The sequence below is a fragment of the Sinohyriopsis cumingii genome, chromosome 16 (assembly GCF_028554795.1).
Source record: "Sinohyriopsis cumingii isolate HCF-2022 chromosome 16, ASM2855479v2, whole genome shotgun sequence".
NCBI lineage: Eukaryota > Metazoa > Mollusca > Bivalvia > Unionida > Unionidae > Sinohyriopsis > Sinohyriopsis cumingii.
This window is the reverse complement of record NC_142976.1, coordinates 95,358,302-95,377,384: the sequence shown is the minus strand read 5'-3', so window position 1 is coordinate 95,377,384 and position 19,083 is coordinate 95,358,302. Positions and strand designations below refer to the sequence as shown.

The 19,083-nt window shown below is 35.5% G+C and overlaps 1 protein-coding gene across 2 annotated transcripts in view; it reads right to left on the bottom strand.

The window, feature by feature from the left end:
• The window catches only part of LOC149781017 (G protein-coupled receptor 54-like), a 105,719-nt gene that overhangs the window by 5,821 nt on the left and 80,815 nt on the right, over window positions 1–19,083 (bottom strand). The window contains exons 2-4 of one of the 2 annotated variants that reach the window (XM_089938140.1): window positions 16,038–16,173; window positions 8,970–9,187; window positions 3,235–3,708 (exon numbers count right to left, since the gene is read on the bottom strand). In XM_089938140.1, the coding sequence (XP_089794266.1) occupies window positions 3,274–3,708; window positions 8,970–9,187; window positions 16,038–16,173 (789 nt within the window). In that variant the 3' untranslated portion in view covers window positions 3,235–3,273. Of the gene's footprint in view, window positions 1–3,234; window positions 3,709–8,969; window positions 9,188–16,037; window positions 16,174–19,083 lie in introns of those variants that run through there. The other variant, XM_089938141.1, reaches the window with a different exon arrangement.

The following is a 19,083-nucleotide window of genomic DNA, read 5'->3' as shown; positions in this document are numbered from 1 at the left end:
CTATTTATTCCAAGACAGTGTGACGTACATAAATCATGGGCTAAGAAAAGCTAAATTTGCCACTTAGCATTTTAGATATTTTCAGGAGAGTACTTATATTTTTCTGTATCTGAATCTTGGAAAAGAAAATATAATACTCTGAAGTATAGGGGCAGCATAATAACACTAAATAAGTGGTTTTACAAGCACCTTATGAGTGTGACGTAACTTCCTACATACTGATTAAGCTCTCGAGGTTCAGCGTGCGGAAGCGGGATTTAAACAAACACGTGTCAAACTAATGTAATTGTAGTGTAGTCCTTATACACATAGTGTACACACAACTCCAAGAAATTTCATGGAATGCGGGTTGGAGGGGTGGAGTTATTAGTGTTTCTAAACACAGTAAGTCAGAAAATCAGTTATAGCATCGAATGTTTAATGCGAAAATTGTTATTGGCGAAGACATCTGAGATATCTGAAATAAATATGCATACATTTTAATCAGTTTTCAAATATACAAATATTCCTGCTGATTGTGTCAAAGGTTCTGGAGTTAAAAGCAGCTATTCAGATGGAACGTTTTTCACAAGGAATCCTCTAGGAGTGAAAGGATCACAAGCAATCCTCTAAGAATGAGAGGATCACATGGAATCCTGTAGGAATGAGAGGATCACAAAGAATCTTCTAGGAATGAGAGGGAAGGGTAACATCACGCCATTTGATGATTACTTTGTAAGGAAACGTGCACCTTGGAAAATCAGAAATATATTCATCGTGTTCTAAAAATCATTGAAATTACCGTTTCTATTGTAAAATATATTGACATAACAGTGGAAAGGCTAACTTAGCAATGCGATGGTAATTGCAGTCTTATACATTGTAATCAATCACTCAAGGTGTCATGTAATGACACACATATTTCTCTGAGGAGCATGTATCTGTGAGTCCAGTTATCGACTATAATTGTACGTCAATAAACTGGCCTGGTCACATATTTCAAGTCTCTCTTAATGTTTCCACTTGGCTTTGAGAAGAACAAACGATAGATATATTTATTTTTTCAAACCAATGACCTCTTTACAAAGAAGAATAACAATGGTTATGTGTTTGATTTTTTTCAGCATAAAAAGCGTTATGAAAACTACTTCATTTGGCAACGGACAGTTTATACCTTGATTTATTGCATAAAAAATGACAATAAACTCTTGTGATATATGAATTTTTATTCATTAAGCATTGTCCTTTGTTGGGTTTTTTTGTGGGTTTTTATAGTTTCTTTCTTATATTCTAAAATCTATGCCGCATGTTTTTATTCAGCTATTCTTAGAGTCGAACAAATTCTAAAAGCCCTGAATGAAAATTCCTATGCACGATATAGTTAGGACGATGACCAATCATCATACACAAATGGGAAGGTAATCCAAGAGAGTAAAAACGAATCATTATATATAAAACGGTCAATGTACTTATCTATCTAACCTATCCAAACCGCTAAAATATGTCCGTGACCATCGTTTTTTTCCAAACAATGTCCTTCTATTAAACTCTTATTCGTCTCTCATGGTATCTAGACATTTTCCAATTTAATTGTACACCCTCATCTCTCTCTCTCTCTCTCTCTCTCTCTCTCTCTCTCTCTCTCTCTCTCTCTCTCTCTATATATATATATATATATATATATATATATATATATATATATATATATATATATATGCGCGCGCGCGTGTGTGTGTGTGTGTGTGTGTGTGTGTGTGTGTGTGTGTGTGTGTGTGTGTGTGTGTGTGTGTGTGTAGATATGTTTTTAGTTAAAGATTCATTTTAATTTCTAAATTGATACTTATGAGAGGCCTGTTCGAACAAGTCAACACAAGTCATAATAAATACCATCAATGAATTCTTGGTAATTTCATTAAATATAGGACTGTCATTCATGAAAATATGCAACACAAATTCAAATACAATTGTCAACGTAACTTTGCCGACTCTTTGTCGTGGAGAGAGAGAGAGAGAGAGAGAGAGAGAGAGAGAGAGAGAGAGAGGTGATGTGATCTGGATTTTTAACATAACTTTTAAAAAAATTCAGTCTTATCGCTACGATGTCTGCAATGAGGCTGGGGAATCGAACCCACGATCTCCCGCATCGGATGCGGACGCTCTAACAACTAGGCCAAAGAGAGAGAGAGAGAGAGAGAGAGAGGTCAGGAAGTGCCGATAATGATGGATAGGACATCTTTTAAGAGCGTTTCCGTCCGAGTGGTAGGTTTCAAATGGTTCAACTGAAAGGAACGTAACTTAGGTAGTCTTATAATTATATCGAGTAGTTTTTCCTCATCGGCCGTACTTGATTACATATAAGGTTATCGGTAGATTTTGAGTGACAATAGAACCCCTTCAAGTTAATGGACCTAATGGACGCTGTTAATATCGATTAGAAAGAAGAAATGCGTCTGCAGTTTTACAGCAGTAGGCAATAAGATTGGCTCTAAACGGATTGTATATGTTTATACTACCTCTTGGAAATATCGGGATATATCCAGATATATGTGAATGGAAGTAAGTTTTTATCTGGTCGTATTGATACCAGCATAATCTCACTGCCAAATATATATATTTTATTATTGTCCTCTCTGTGAACTCAGGTCACTATTTGTGTTACATATAGACTGGAGGCCAGCTGGTATACATATATGTGTTTGGGCAAATTAACAGCAATCAAATGACAACTCCACTATAACCGCCATTTTCTTATTGTGTTTGTTTCGGTTATTTGGTCGTTGAACAGTCAGTTAACGTACAAATATACAATGATTGTTACATGATGGCGTTTTGACCAATGAAATTGCAAATTACATAACATGTTCATTTTCATTGCATTTATAGCAATCCGTCTATTTGTTGTGACCTAGTTGTCTATTTGTTATGACCTAATTGTCTATATTTTGTGACCTCATTGTCTGTTTGCTATAAAGGTTTTCTGATATATACCATTCACTGAGAAAAAACCTCACAGTAACCAATTTGTCTTCTCTCCAGAACATTCTTTAGACAAATTCTTTAGATAAATTGTCTAGCGTCAAATTTATCACAGGAAACCGTGACGTAACACACATGCACATTAAACGATGTGTTATCATTTTTTTCATTTTACCAGTTGTGTGTGCGTTCGATTTATACGTCGATAACTTTGTAAGAATCTTTCATTATAAAAACTGGTTACCTTAAGAATTTCTTGCAATGAGGCGAAAGAGGAAATATGATTTAAACATGTATTGTCATATATAACTAAACTTTTCATAAGTCAGTTTGCATAAAACGTTTTTCCCTATTTTGAACAATCATTCGTGTTTCCTCCGTATACTTTTCAACCACCGGTGCCATACTAGCAGGCTCTTCGACTACACCACGACACAGGCCAAATCGTCTCACCAGGTTCGGAAAAGACTTCCTAAAAGATTTTCGAAATCCGTCGCTTAGAAAAGCATAGACGATGGGATTTACACATGAATTAGCATATGATAAGGTGTGAGCAAAAATCTTGAAGCCGAACATTTGATCCGTTCTGGGAAATTCTTTGTCCAATTTCATCCAAAGATTGATGATATGAATGGGCAGCCAAAAAGCTGCGAAAACAAGCACTACCGAGGCTACCATGTTGGTAACCCGTTTTCGGCGTCTTTCGTGTGCCTGCGCTTTTAGGGATGAGGTACCATTACTCTGGACTTGACCCTGGAAAGAAGGCAAATACAAAATAACCCAGATCAAGTATCGTGGTTTGTTGAAATTATCAGAAAATGAGGAAGAATCAACTATTCTGGAAGAATGAGTAAAATTAAAAATATACCTAAAATATTAAATTATTATAAATTAGCATTACACATTTTATCGAACTTTTCTATAAGCTCTGCATAAACTAAACCTGCAACTAGTGAACATGATCAGAAACAGACATAATACAATGTAAATTAGACACTTGGTGTTTGTTTGTAAGACATTTGTATTGCTGACAATTGTATTGGACCCGTTGGCACCGTCTATTTAATATGACTGTTTAGAACCAATAGACACTTGGTGTTTGTGTTTAAGAGAATTGTTTTGGATCTGTAGCCAGTTTCATTAACGTATCGAAGAAATGAAGTCACTAATATTACATATCTAATTAAATTAATTCTTTATAAGACATCTCAGGGAATAAGGAATTTATAAGACATCTCAGGCAATGTGTTGTTTATAAAACATCTCAGGGAGTTAGTCTTGTAAAGGACATCACAGGGAATCTGTCGTTTATAAGACATATCAGGAAATTAGTCGTTTCTAAGACATAATAGGAAATTAATCGTTTATAAGACATATCAAGAAATTAGTCGTTTTAAGACATATCAAGAAATTAGTCGTTTCTAAGACATAATAGGAAAGTAGTCGTTTATAAGACATATCAGGAAATTAGTCGTTTCTAAGACATAATAGGAAAGTAGTCGTTTATAAGACATATCAAGAAATTAGTCGTTTTAAGACATATCAGGAAATTAGTCGTTTCTAAGACATATCAAGAAATTAGTCGTTTATAAGACATATCAAAATATTAGTCGTTTGTGAGACATATCAGGAAATTAGTCGTTTATAAGACATAGCAAGTAATTAGTAGTGTATAAGACATCTCAGGGAATTTGTCTTTTAAAGGACATCATAGGGAATGTGTCGTTTATAGGACATATCAGGAAATTAGTCGTTTATAAGACATATATGAAACTAGTCTTTTACAAGACATTTAAAAAAAATTAGTCGTTTATAAGACATATCAAGAAATTAGTCGTTTATAAGACATATCAGGAAATTAGTCGTTTATAATACATATCAGGAAATTAATAGTTTAAAAGACATATATGAAACTAGTCGTTTATAAGACATTTCAAGAAATTATTAGTTTATAAGACATATCAAGAAATTTGTCGTTTATACGATATATCAGGAAATTAGTCGTTTATAAGACATATCTAAGTAACACTGTTCAAAATTTGTTTCAAACCTAAAATCTGTCCTAAGATACTTTTTACTTTATAAAAGGTCAAGACATGTTTTAAAATAGAGCCCAACATGTCCTAAAACTGAACTAGACGTGTCTTAAGACAGAATTAGACACGTTTAGAACAAGACGTGTAATAAGATACAGATCGACGTGTCTTAAAATAAAACTAGACATGTCTTAAGATGGAACAAGACGTACATTAAGATATAGCTAGACTTGTCTTAAGATGGAAAAAGACATACAATAAGACACAGCTAGACGTGTCTTAAGATGAAAAAATCATACAATAATATATAGCTAGACGTGTCCAAAAATACAGATTGACGTGTCTTAAGAGGGAGCTAGACAAGTAAGCAGCTCATACATAGCGGGTCTTTTGAAGTACTCCATTTACAACATGGGACATTCAATTTATAGTGACTAACGCTTAATTAAAAAAATAAAATAGTACACGACACGGCGACGGTTGGTGGTGATGATGATGATAATGAAGACGACGACGACGACGACGGATGTTTAGATAGTTATGAGTATTGTTATTATACTGCTATGAAAGAAAGATGGGGACGATGATCAAAATGTGTTTGACTGGAAAAAATCCCGAGACCATATTGTCTCTTTGTCCATTTTTTAACCTGACAAATGTCCGAAGGAAAATCTTATCGTCGTCGACATCCTTCAAACATATTGTCATTATTTAGATCAAGTAGTCATCTAACCCTGCCTCACGTGTTTCTATAATATCTGTATTTAGGTCAATTATTCTTCTAACCCAGTCTCACTTGTTTCTATGATGTCTGTGGTAAGGTCAGTTAGTCTTCTACCCCAGTCTCATTTGTTTCTATAATGTCTATATTCAGGTCAATTAGTCTTCAAAAACAGTCTCACTTTTTCTATCATCTCTGTTTTAGGCCAATTAGTCTTCTAACTCAGTCTCACTTTTTCTATGATGTCTATGGTAAGGTCAATTAGTCTGCTAACCAGTCTCGCTTGTTTTTATAATGTCGGTACTCAGGTCAATTAGTCTTCTAACCCAGTCTCACTTTTTCTATGATGTCTATGGTAAGGTCAATTAGTCTACTAACCAGTCTCGCTTGTTTTTATAATGTCGGTGCTCAGGTCAATTAGTCTTCTAACCCAGTCTCACTTTTTCTATGATGTCTGTGGTAAGGTCAATTAGTCTACTAACCCAGTCTCGCTTGTTTCTATAATGTCTGTCTGTATTTAGGTAAATTAGTCTTCTAACAGTCTTATTTGTTCTATAATCTGTTTCAGATCAATTCGTCTTCTAACCGAATCTCAGTTTTTCTATGATGTCTGTGGTAAGGTCAATTAGTCTTCTAACCCAGTCTCACTTTTTTCTATAATGTCTGTATTCAGGTCAATTAGTCTACTAACCCAGTCTCGCTTGTTTCTGTAATGTCTGTATTCAGGTCAATTAGTCTACTAACCCAGTGTCACTTTTACTATGATGTCTGTATCAAGGTCAATTAGTCTTCTAACCCAGTCTCACTTTTTCATTGATGTATGTATTTCTCCTGCACTGAGGTTGTAGATGAATCATCTAAATTAGATGGTAAAACACACACACACACACACACACACACACGTACGGCACATGTCCGTGTTCCCCGTGAACTTTACACAACAAGAATATTTCTGGTGAAAGACCTTAGGGATGGACATTATTTCACTTTTTAATTGCTTGATATAGTACATTATTTATATGGCAAATACCTTACTAATTTGCAACAAAATTCATTCAATTCTAACAACGATCATGCATTTGGAAAAAGATTAAATCAATTGGCATAAAGTTATTGTAACTATCATTTGCTAGGTGGTATTTCTTTAGATTTGGTAAAAGAAAATATTTTATATAACAATTACTTCAGCGAGATCTTTTGACTCACAATTCCATGATACCGTACAATCGGTAAAATCAATGTTTGCACTTTTTCAAGTATGTAACTACATACTGAAGCTAAACACTAAAAACAAGAAATGTTGCTTACACTATTTTGCGTGGCAGGGTCTGGCATAAATTCATGGTTCCTTTTATCGCCTTGTAATCTTGGACACAATTATATCGTCCTGAATTTCTGCAGAAGGTACGAATGACGTAAGTATAGTCGCGTACCTAAAGTATTTTGCGTCCGGGGTGTATCCATTCTTCGGCACCCCCACAAATAATTTTAAAATGTAAACACACAGAAAATATATTATGCTTGCAGGTAGATTTTAAACAGTACAGTGCTGTCAAAAGAAAATTGGAAATAACTTTAAGTTTGGAGAATTTTTAATTTAGTTTGAAAACTTGTACTGGTATTTCAATTCTCCCGATGGTACCACCCTCCATCTGGCTGTCAACCGGGGCGGACTGCACCCCTCGCACCTCCGTTAGTACACTACTGTGTAAATACGTTTTCGAATGACACAGATTAATAAACAAATCGTTCCATTCCTTGCAGTACATTAAGTACCATCAATATTTTAAACTATTTTAGGATTGATCTTTAAACACCCTTAGGGGTCTCGTGGGACCCCTATTACCTGTATGTTAAGAAGAGCCCTTAACTCTGATTCCAGGGTTAGAGATAGATGTTCTTAATGTCTTTAGAAATATGATAACTGTGATAACGAAACACATCTAACATCCCATTTAACGTAATCAATTGCTAAATCGTTTGAGATTATAAAAAAACAACAATTACATTTTCGAAATTATTACTTATGATTAAGTAAAAGAATCGAAATAAATATAATAATAATTGCTTTTGTTCTTTTTTGGGCTAAACGCCATTTTTGAGCGCATGATAGGCTCTACATGGCTGCCAGTATAGCTGGTGAAATATGAACCCGAAAAGGCAAGCTTTCTCACATACCCACATTAGCCGAGTCAAATTTACTTTGATAAAGCTACAACAAAATTTTATATTAGGACAAGAGGGAGTCGAGAATCTCGTTTAGTTGTAATTTTAGGGTTAGAGGATGTTAAATTGACCTTGATTTTCTCTAGAAAAAAAACAACAAAACAAACACACAAAAGTTAGTTCGTGTTTTTTTGTCGCTTATGAAAACAAGTTGTGGAATTCTAGCATAAATATAGTTTATTAAAATAAGGGTCAATTAATATTTTCTTGGGTTTAATGACACTTTCTCAAGAGCACATCAAGGCAGTAGACATGGACGGCCTGTGCGGGTATCGAACGCGCAAATCCTTTTTTTTTCTAGTCTACCAACTGAGCACGCGGCTTCCTGTCTATAAAGTGTATGAAATATTCTGTGAAAAAGACTGATAATTTCCTGGCGAGAACATAATGCGTCCATTTGTCTTGTCCGAACAACCCAGAGCTCCCATGAGCTATGAAAGAAGACGTCATTTGTAAACAAAGTTCTAATATTTTTTATGAGGATTCTAAAGCAACAAAGTTTAAATAATGATGATGCGTGAACAAGCAGAAACTTGTACTGTGAGAATCAAAACTTAAACGGATATACTGTTTTGTTCTCTTTTAACAGACAATTTTAGTTTATAAGCAATGCAGGGTTTGGTATGTTTATCTATAAATTGGATAATATATCATGGTTTGAATACCTTGGGGAACTGGTTCATTTTGAAGTACCATTTCACTGCGGTAAGCACTACCACTCTATGGGACAAGATTGTATATATGTATGTATGTATGTATGTATGTATGTATGTATGTGTGTGTGTGTGTGTGTGTGTGTGTGTGTGTGTGTGTGTGTGCGTGCGTGCGTATGTATGTATGTGTGTGTGTGCATGTATGTATGTAAGTATGTTTGTATGTATGTATGTTTGTATGTATATATGTATGTATATGTATATATGTATGTATGTATGTACGTACGTACGTACGTACGTATGTATGTATGTATGTATGTATGTATGTATGTATGTATGTATGTATGTATGTATGTATGTATGTATGTATTACCGTACCCTTGTCTGCCATAACGTTTTCAATATCCTTGTATAACAGAATATTATAACAGAAAGAGGCACCACATAGGTGGTCGTCACCACTCCTATAATTGAGCCCTTGTTCCAAACTTCTGTTGGTTCAGGCCACCTTTCCACACAGTATATATGTCGGTTCGGGTCCATATCGTCCACCGTGCGGAAGAATATAGCAAATGGCAGAGAGAACAGGAAAGACACTGAAAATAAGGAGAAATCAAGATCACGATACATTTCGAAAGTAATCCGCTTTGTTTCATCCGAAATTGTCCATATAACAAAGCACAAACATTAAATCATAAATGCTCTTATAAGAAGCTAAAACAAAGGAGTCGGTTGTCGAACAGGAAAGAGATTCTGTAATTTTGTTTGTTTCCGATGGCTATTAACGAAACTGGAGCCACACAAGCATCTGTTTGCTATTTTATTTAAAAATAGGACCTTATCAGAACATGGAGACTACCGGAAGTATCTGCTGGTGAACAGTGGTCAGTGAACTATTAAAGTGTTGTTCATAAGTCGAATAGACAGGAAAGTCTTAGTCTAGTCCATAAAACTCCTTTGGCAGGTCATTTACGGGTCAACAAGTCTTCTCACAAGATCTTGAATCAATTTTATTGGCTGAAAATTAAACGTTATATTTGTACATAATGTAGATCTTGTCACCCTTGAAATGGTTGGGAAATCCAATCTTATGATACATAAGGCTCATCCGCGACCTATTCATTCATTTGATGACCCATTGAGTAGAGTAATGTTAGATTGTGTTGGTCCCTTATCTACTATCAAGTCAGGCAACCAATATTTGCTGATTATAATGTGTGCGTCTACAAGATTTTCAGAGGCATTACCTTAGAGAAATATTAAAGCTAAACCATAGCAAAAGCTTTGATAAAGTTGTTTTAAATTGTATTTACACATTTTGGCCTTCCTAAATCCATTCAATCCGATCGATGGTCGAATTTAATTTTATTTCTGGATTTTTTCTGCAAGTTATGCATGAATCTGGCATCCATCAATTCAAGTCTTCTCCCTATCACCTTGAAAGCTTTAGAAAGATTTCATCAAACTTTGAAAATGATCTCTCGGTCATATTGTTTTGATACTCAAAACTATTGGAATGAAGGTGTTCATTTACTGTTCTTTGCTTTTAGGGAATCAGATCATAAATCTTTAGGATTCAGTCCCTTTGAACTAGTTTTTGGACAAACTGTGCGTGGACCACTGAAGTTGTTAAATAAAAACTTCTTTCAAATGAAGATATATAAATTAATCTTCTTGATTACGTTTCTAATTTTAGGTGCAAGTTGTCAAGGGCTTGTATGGTTGCAAGAACTAGTCTGCACCCTACTCCGTCCAAAATGAAATTAATGTATGATAAAAATACAAAGAAACGTTTTCAGTCTGGTTATAGAGTTCTGACTCTCTTGCCCTGACCTCAAAATCCCCTTCAGGCTGAGTAATATGGTCCTGACACAGTTGAAAAGAAAGTAGGCGATCTAATTAATACCATCACTACTCCTGGGAGGCGAGAACAAAAACAACTTTGCCATATAAATATTTTACAGGAATATGTTGTCCCACACTTTGAGATTTTAATAAATGTAATGATATCGGACTGAAATGACTTCAGTGTAACCAATCTTCAGAATTAAAAAAATATTGAATAATTTGGACCAGAAAATTTTAAATATACAGCCACAAGAAAAGAATCAACTAAAAAAACTATTTGAAAATAAAAACTTGCTTCCTATACGAACAAATAAAATCTACAATGACGTTAAAAATGTAGATTCCACACCTGTAAAAAGGTATCCGTAAATGATGAACCCAAAAAACATGAATGTTTGAAAAATGAAATTCAGTATTTGCTGGAGAATGGTTTCAAAGAACCAAATGAAAGTGATTGGAGTTCATGTATTCTTGTGTTCTTGTGCCGAAACCAGATACTACTTTCCGCATGTACCCTGACTATAGAAAAGTGTGACAAAAAGAGACTCATTTCCATTGCCATGAATCGATGATTCAGATTGCATTGACAAATTCGTAAATGAAAAACATTCCACTAAGTTTTACCTTTTGAAAGGAGTTAGTCAGTTTCCATTCGCGGAAAAGGCAAAAGCTTTTTTCGACATTCGTAACTCCAGATGTACTTTATCAATATAAAGTGATGCCGTTTAGGATGAATGGTTCTCTTTGTACTTTTCAACGTTTAATGAACATGATTACATCTGGTCTAGATAATTGTGACTCTTAGATCGATGGTGTAGCATCTACCACGACTCCTACAAAAATCACTCTGAGACGATTAGGAAATTCTTTGAATGAGTCATTGATGCAAATTTGACATTTAAATCAAGTACAAGTGAGTTATTCCGTGTTTGTGTTACATTTCTGCGACATATCATGTGACATGCAAAAGTTTAACCTATATAAATTGGGGTGATATTTCCTCCAATTTTTCCAGAATGGCTGAACCTCAGACCAATTTGCTGAGTTAGAAGACCAAGCGTTATTGGTCTGAAAAGAGCAAAGAAGCTTCTGATAAGTTAAAGGTCATCTTTAAGAGTGCACCATTTCATTCAGCCTCAAATCGCAGGCAACCATATAAAATGTATATTGATGCAAGTGATGTTTGGGCTATTTCTTCTAAAATATTAAATAAGCATCAGAGAAATTATTCCACAATCGAAAATGAATGTTTGGTTTTGATATGGGAAGTGTATATTAGTTCAGCTCCTTCTCCAATTACACTGGACAACAAATTTTTACAAAAGTCATGTTACTGAAATAAAATTAGTCAATTCTTATCAATTTTTATGTGCTGAACACGAATATGACAGTCAAATTGCAAAATTGGCTCTAGTTTTTTTGTAATCTGCAAGAAATTAATGTTTACATAACGAAATGCATTCCAATAGTAAAAGGTCAACTGTAATAGCCTACCTATAAAAAATCAAGTCATTGACTACATCTTAGATTTCTTCGCCTGTCTCTTGTACAGCTGTTCGGGAGCATCTCTGAGGAGTGTCCAGCAGTAGTCAGCCAGCATTGTAGTGGACCATTTTCCCTGGTATCTTTGTTCCATTGTTGCGATATCTTGATGAAAACGTTCGCCGTGTTCATCACTAACAATACCACAGTTGCTAGGAAAGAAATCCAAATGGGAATGAAGGAAGTGAATCTTTAGAGACATATTGCAGCCAAGTTTCTTATACTTCATCAACATGTCTTCTACTAGTTCCTTATAGTTTTCTGCCCTAACATTTCCGAGGAAGTTTGTAGAAACTAGGCGAAAAGCATTCCATGCTTGTTTCGCGTCACCTTCCAGCAAGTTGTTGAACCGGTCATCTTTGAAAAGCTCTCGAATCTGAGGACCCACAAAAACTCCCTCTTTAATCTTTGCTTCGCTGAGTCGAGGGAATTTTTCATGCAGGTATCGGAATGCTGGCAAAGTCCGGTCAATGGCTTTCACGAAGTTCTTCATCAAACCTAGTTTGATGTGAAGGGGTGGTAGCAAGATTTTCTGAGCCTCAACCAGAGCTGGGTGTTGGATATTCTTCTCTCCAATGGCTACATTCTGCCTGTGAGTCCATTCCTTCCTCATGTAGTGCATTTCCCTTGCTCGGCTATCCCACTCGCATAAGAAACACATGTATTTTGTATATCCTTGCTGCAGTCCCATTAAAAGGGCAACTACCTTCAAATCACCACAGAGGTGCCAGCTGTACTTGTTATACTCAATGGAATTCAGTAGCTGCCTTAAGTTATCGTATGTCTCTTTCATGTGGACAGCATACGCTACTGGAATAGATGGAAGAATGTTTCCATTGTGCAAAAGCACAGCCTTGAGACTCAGTTTCGAAGAGTCCACAAATAGTCTCCATTCTTGTGGGTCATGAGTGATTTTTAAAGCATTCATGAGGCCCTCAATATCGGAACAGAATATCAGATTACTTTCCTTTCTGAAGAAAGGCTCCAATTGCTGGTGGCGCTTTCGATATGCAGTAATTGTGACATCTTCTTCTAGAAGATTCCATTGTTGGAGTCTTGATCCTAGCAATTCTGCCTTGTTCTTTGATAAGTCCAAATCACGAATCAGGTCATTTAGTTCTTCCTGTGTTATTCTGTGTGGGGTTGATGATGCACCACAGTGAAAATCTGGATCACTGCATGCTGATGGACCAGGAGAAGAACAGGTCGACTCACCTTTGTCTTCGTCAGATGAATCAAGAGAATATTCTGCTGGAGGTTCTGGAATAGGAAGTCCCTCACCATGTGGAACTGGTCTCAATGCAGACGGAATGTTTGGGTAGACTATTCTCGACTTCTTTCGCTTCGTTATTCCGCCGGAAAGAGGAGGAACCAAGCAGAAGTAACAGTCATTTAGGTGGTTGCTTGGCTCTCTCCACACCATTGGGACTGCAAACGGCACTGATGACCTTTTGCAATTCAACCACTGTGAAAGCTGTGTTGTACATGTAGCACAGCATATATGCGGAGCCCAAGGCTTGTCTTGGTCACCAACCTTGCATCCGAAGTAAAGTTGATATGCCTTCTTCACTTGAGAATTGATACTTTTCTTCTGGTTGGCAAATGTCACTTCCCCACAAATATAGCAAAAATTGTCCGCGGTATTAACACACTTTCGAGGCATTACTGTTCTTTATTGTACGTAACTGGATAAAATAATAAGTTTTATGTAACAGTAGCTTGAATTGTCTCGCACAACGTCTAAAATATTTTAAATGCTGAACCTATCTGATTGGGCTTTATATAGTACACTGCTTACGTCAGCTTCAGCAGCCGCCTGGCATTAGTATAATAGGCCTACACATGTATAGTACATTGCTGATGTCAACTTACTTCAGCAGCCGCATGGCATTAGTATTGCATTGCATCAGAAAATGATGCAATCAACTGTGGATGATGTGAGCATGATGGTATTATGCAATGTTACATCATTATTCCGGATGTTGCTGCAGTCCTACTGGAGAAATTTACACAGTGAAACATAGAAAATGAGGTATATGAATATCTTCAAAACGAGAGCCAATACAAATTTTTCACGGTTATATTCGTGTTCGGCACACCAAAATACTACAGATTAGGGCCTTTTCAAGTCAGTAATGATTTCACTGTTGACCAGTGTTATTGTAGTCCTTATTTTTATTGGCAAGATGAAAAACAAAAGTCAGAGATTATTAACGTAGAGGTTGCTGTTGCAGGAATGATGTATTGGCATCAGGCACATCAAAGGAAAACATGATCTAAGTGCAGATGCACTTTCACGTGTATAGAAATATTCTATTAGTTGATCCATATTTTGCGTCATTCATAAGATTTAATCTTATGTAATTTTTTATGACGTGTATATTTGATTAATAGTTAAAAGAAAGCTTTGGTGTATAAATCTTTCTTTTTATTAGGAGAGGTGTTATGTATAATTAAATTGTATTGTTTGTTAGTTTCTCTCTATGATTATATATTATGAATAATTGTATTTTGGACTAGGCCTTTTCCAAAATCAAGTTTATCTTGTACCCGACCAATAACATGCGTTTTATTTAGTCAGTTGATACATAGCTAATAATTTCTCTATATTTGTAGGTTAAATATTAGAATGATTGATTATCAATGGAGGTACACAAGTGTTTGGTTTTTATTTTTGTTTCTTTTATTAAAATATTATTTATTGCTTTTTGGGGGGATCTGGGTCCACGACATTGGCAGCCACCCGACACCCACTCCTCGAAATAAACCGATCTACCTGATGTTTACTATATTGTTTATTCCAATATTAGCAACATACATTTTTTTAGAATGTTCTAGAATGGAACATTCCATTATATAAACAGAGTGTCTACAGAAGTATAAAGAAAACATCATAGACATGCTAATCAGGGCAAAGCTAACGCCAATCACTAACCAAGACCCAAGAAATATGGTCCCTGTGGCGATAAAAGACGCAAAACATGTCAGCCTAGGATAGAACCCAGTACATTTTCTAGCACAGCGACTAGCGAAAAACTGAACATACATGGTTCAAACAGAACGTGCAAAACAGAGAATGTAATGTATCTCATCACACGTAAGATGTATAGCCTTCAGTATCTCGGAGAGACTCAACAAATTTTAAAAAAAGATCACTCTTCACAGATCTGATTGGATGACAAAGACACTGAACAGAGGTCCAGTTGCAGAACATGTCTCCTCCCGTGGCCATACTTTCAGCGATGTAATACTTATTGCAATTGCTCATAACTCTAAACTAGTTCCGAAACCAGGAAAGAAAAGGAATCTTACTGGAAACACCGCCTTAGAACGTTGAAACCAAGCGGTTTAAACCAAGAAAACAAGAAAAAGAAAGCCACGCACAAATAAGGTCATTATCTTGTTGCAGCCGGCACAGTTTCTTTAAATATTTTTTTTTTTCTCAGTTTGCTTATTAGTTACCCTCTAACTAACAATTACAACTACCACAATGAAATATCCGGGATATAATTTGTGGTTACGCAAAATACACAAAAAGCAAATGGCGATATTTCTCATCGATTTCAAGTATATTAATATTTTTCAGGATCAGCATTAAATACTACTTGAAACATATAAAAAAATTCAAGCTTTTATTCTTGTAGATATAGTCATGTAAAATTTAGTAACCTCATCTTTTATCTGTTATGTTGTTTGTCTTGACTGTTTTGTATTTCCCTTTGAAACAGACTAATTTAGAGTCGAAAGCCCATAGAATAGTTAGAAACCAGTTTTGCACTGTTCGTTGTCAGATTTATATATATATATATATATATATATATATATATATATATATATATATATATATATATATATATATATACTGGGACGGTTAACCATCGCAAATCCCGACGGTTTTGCCTAGTACTGCCAGGTCCACTTGGGTGATTTTTGACAGAAACCAATAAGCGTTGTTCCTAGAGAAATCGTACACAGGACGAACGGAGAAGAAACTTAGTTGCTATTGATGGGAAATTAGATACATGTTTGGAAAGCTTCATACCGAACAGGACTTACCTAACCATACCACGAAGCAAATAATGAGGGAGGCTCTAGGAGTCCTCCAGTTCATGGATCTGACAGCATACACAATGGCACAGTACCGGTCAATTGTCATAGCTGTGAGGGTCAAGCAAGTGGCATGGAGGGTTACCTGAGAAGAAAAAAAGAAATATCTAATAAAATATTTGGTACATAGGTTTTGTTGACGTCTTTGGGGAATCTTATACACTCCTGGCTGCCTCAGATGCGAAAAGTCACTAACACATAAGTCTTGATAACATTTTATGAAAACCACAATAAAATGGAACGGGTTACCTATTTCCGTCCTAACTGTCGTTGGGAAAATTTGTTCCTCTTCGTGATTTTACTGGCTGTGTGCCAGCGACTTAACGTAATCTTGATTTTACTTTAAGAATTCGCAGATTATCTACCCATCCGTACTAGTTTAGTCCAAGTCGTAGTTGTAAGACGATACGTCTATACTCTCATAATCCTTTAATCCATCCATGATGTCAGGTAATGGTATAAATAATAGTGGAAGAGGCTTGACATTTAGGTATTCAAAAGATGTAAGACTGAGGCTTCATATTAGGTATTCAAAAGACGTTGGTTTGAGGCTTTATATTTAGGTATTCAAAAGCTGTAAGTTTGAGACCTCACATTTAGGTATTCAAACGACGTTAATTTGAGGCTTCACATTTAGGTATTCAAAAGATGTTATTTTGAGGCCTCATATTTAGGTATTCAAACTAAGTTTGAGGCCTCATATTTAGGTATTCAAACGACGTTAATTTGAGGCTTCACATTTAGGTATTCAAAAGATGTTAGTTTGAGGCCTCATATATAGGTATTCAAACTAAGTTAGTTTGAGACTTCACATTTAGGTATTCAAAATATGCTAGTTTGAGGCCTAATATTTAGGTATTCAAAAGATGTAATATTGAGGCTTCATTTTAGTTATTCAAAAGATGTAAGCTTAAAGATTCACATTTAGGTATTAAAATGATACTAGTTTGCGGCTTCACATTAAGATATTCAAAAGATATAATTTTAAGTATTCACATTGAGGCATTCAAAGTATATTGGTCTGAGGCTAGGTATTCAAAAAATGTTAGTTTGAGGCTTCACATTTGGGTATTCAAAAATGTTAGTTTGAGGCTTCACATTTAGGTATTCAAAAGATGTAAGTTTAAAGATTCACAATAAGGTATTAAATGATGCTAGTTTCGGCTTTACATTTAGATATTCAAAAGATATAATGTTCAGTATTCACATTTAGGTATTCAAAAGATGTTAGTTTGAGGTTGGCCATTTAGGCATTAAAAAGATGTAAGTTTAAGGCTTCACATTTAGGTATTCAAAAGATGTTAGTTTGAGGCTTCACATTTAGGTATTAAAAAGATGTTTGTTTGAGGTTTCACATTTAGGTATTAAAAAGATGTTAGTTTGAGGCTTCACATTTAGGTATTGAATCTATTTAACTTTAAGGAATCACAATAGGCATTCAAAAGATGTTCGTTTGGTTGGGATCCATACATCATCCATAATTCCTGCATTAAGCAATCCATCGATACAGAAACGCAATTAGTAATGCCTTCGTTAAGTTTTTAATAGACAAATTAGACTGCAATTGCTTATAATTAATAAACAATTTCACTCAATCTTTTTACCTGTTTGAGTCATTTAAGTTAATTATTTGATAAATCCCGTAAAATGCAAAGTTACAATTAAGAATCCTTTAAGTCTGAGTTTTCGGTAACTAGCACATCTACTGGTAGACTGGTCAAAAGTCAGCTTTCAGTTTGTGTTTCAGGTAACCAGTACTTCTACTCAGAATCAAGCGAACGCAAGCTTGAAGGATACAACACGCATTCATCTTTGTCACAAATATATAACCTAATGGATTAAATGCATTTTTTAATGCGGCATAAAATTGTGTCGAAACTGGGAATTTATCCTTACATGAAAGATGTATCTGTCCTTGTCAGTTGATTCTTTAGAGTTGCTGTTGTTGTTGTTGTTGTGGGGTTTTAACGCCATTTTTCAGCACACGATATGCTATACATGGCGGCCAGTATTAATGGTGGAGGACGAACCCGGGAAAACCCCGGAAAGAACCACCGACCCACGAGAAGCTACTGGCATGCTTTCTCACATACCTACATTGGCTGAATCCGAGACTCGAACCCACGCAGACAAAGGTGAGATGGCAATGATTAGTAACGGAGAGCGCTTTAGACCACTCGGCCGCTCGGGGCCCAGATTTTTTAGAGATGTTACTTATATGTTATATATTTATATCTTGCTATATTAATATTATAAGAATTTGATCTTTTCCATACCCGATTCCACTGAGGAATATTTTTACAGCACTGTGGTGATATATTGTATAAAATGAAGGTAATCCAGCGGAGTGAAAAAGCATGTTGTTCAATCATTTTTGTGTAAGTTAAATCTCCCAAACAGTGCATTAAACGGATATAAACTTATCAAAATTATATGACAAGACAAATTTTATGCAATCGAAACTTTGTCTTCCATTGCAAAAATGTAAGCCCTACTTCACCATGTTTGTCTATAATTTTTTGCAGTTTGTCAAGATCTGAACTCCTTCAAAAAGTATTGCAGCACAAAGGAAGAAATATTCATAACAACTGAAGATGAAATATACATTTTTTTTCGGGGGGGGGGCATAATATGCATGCGCACTTGATAGGCTGTTGATATGTCTGTATTCCTGACTTAGAAAGGGCGTATTAAATCAGGAAATAAGTTTTCCCTGGATATTGATCTTCTTTTTACGAATGTTTATTTTATACTTGCTGTTCTTAAACGCAGTGAGAATTTTGTGCAACATTAAATTTGCTGGTCATTAATTGGGTGCTAAACACGTCCACCGCTCCAAATAACACACACACACACACACACACACACACACACACACACAGACACACGTCCCTTAAGATTCTTCTCATACTCAGATTTCCTCGACAGAAACCTTGTTTATCTGATGTCTATCAATTTAATTACACACAGGCAACTGTGCAACTTTGTGGCAGTT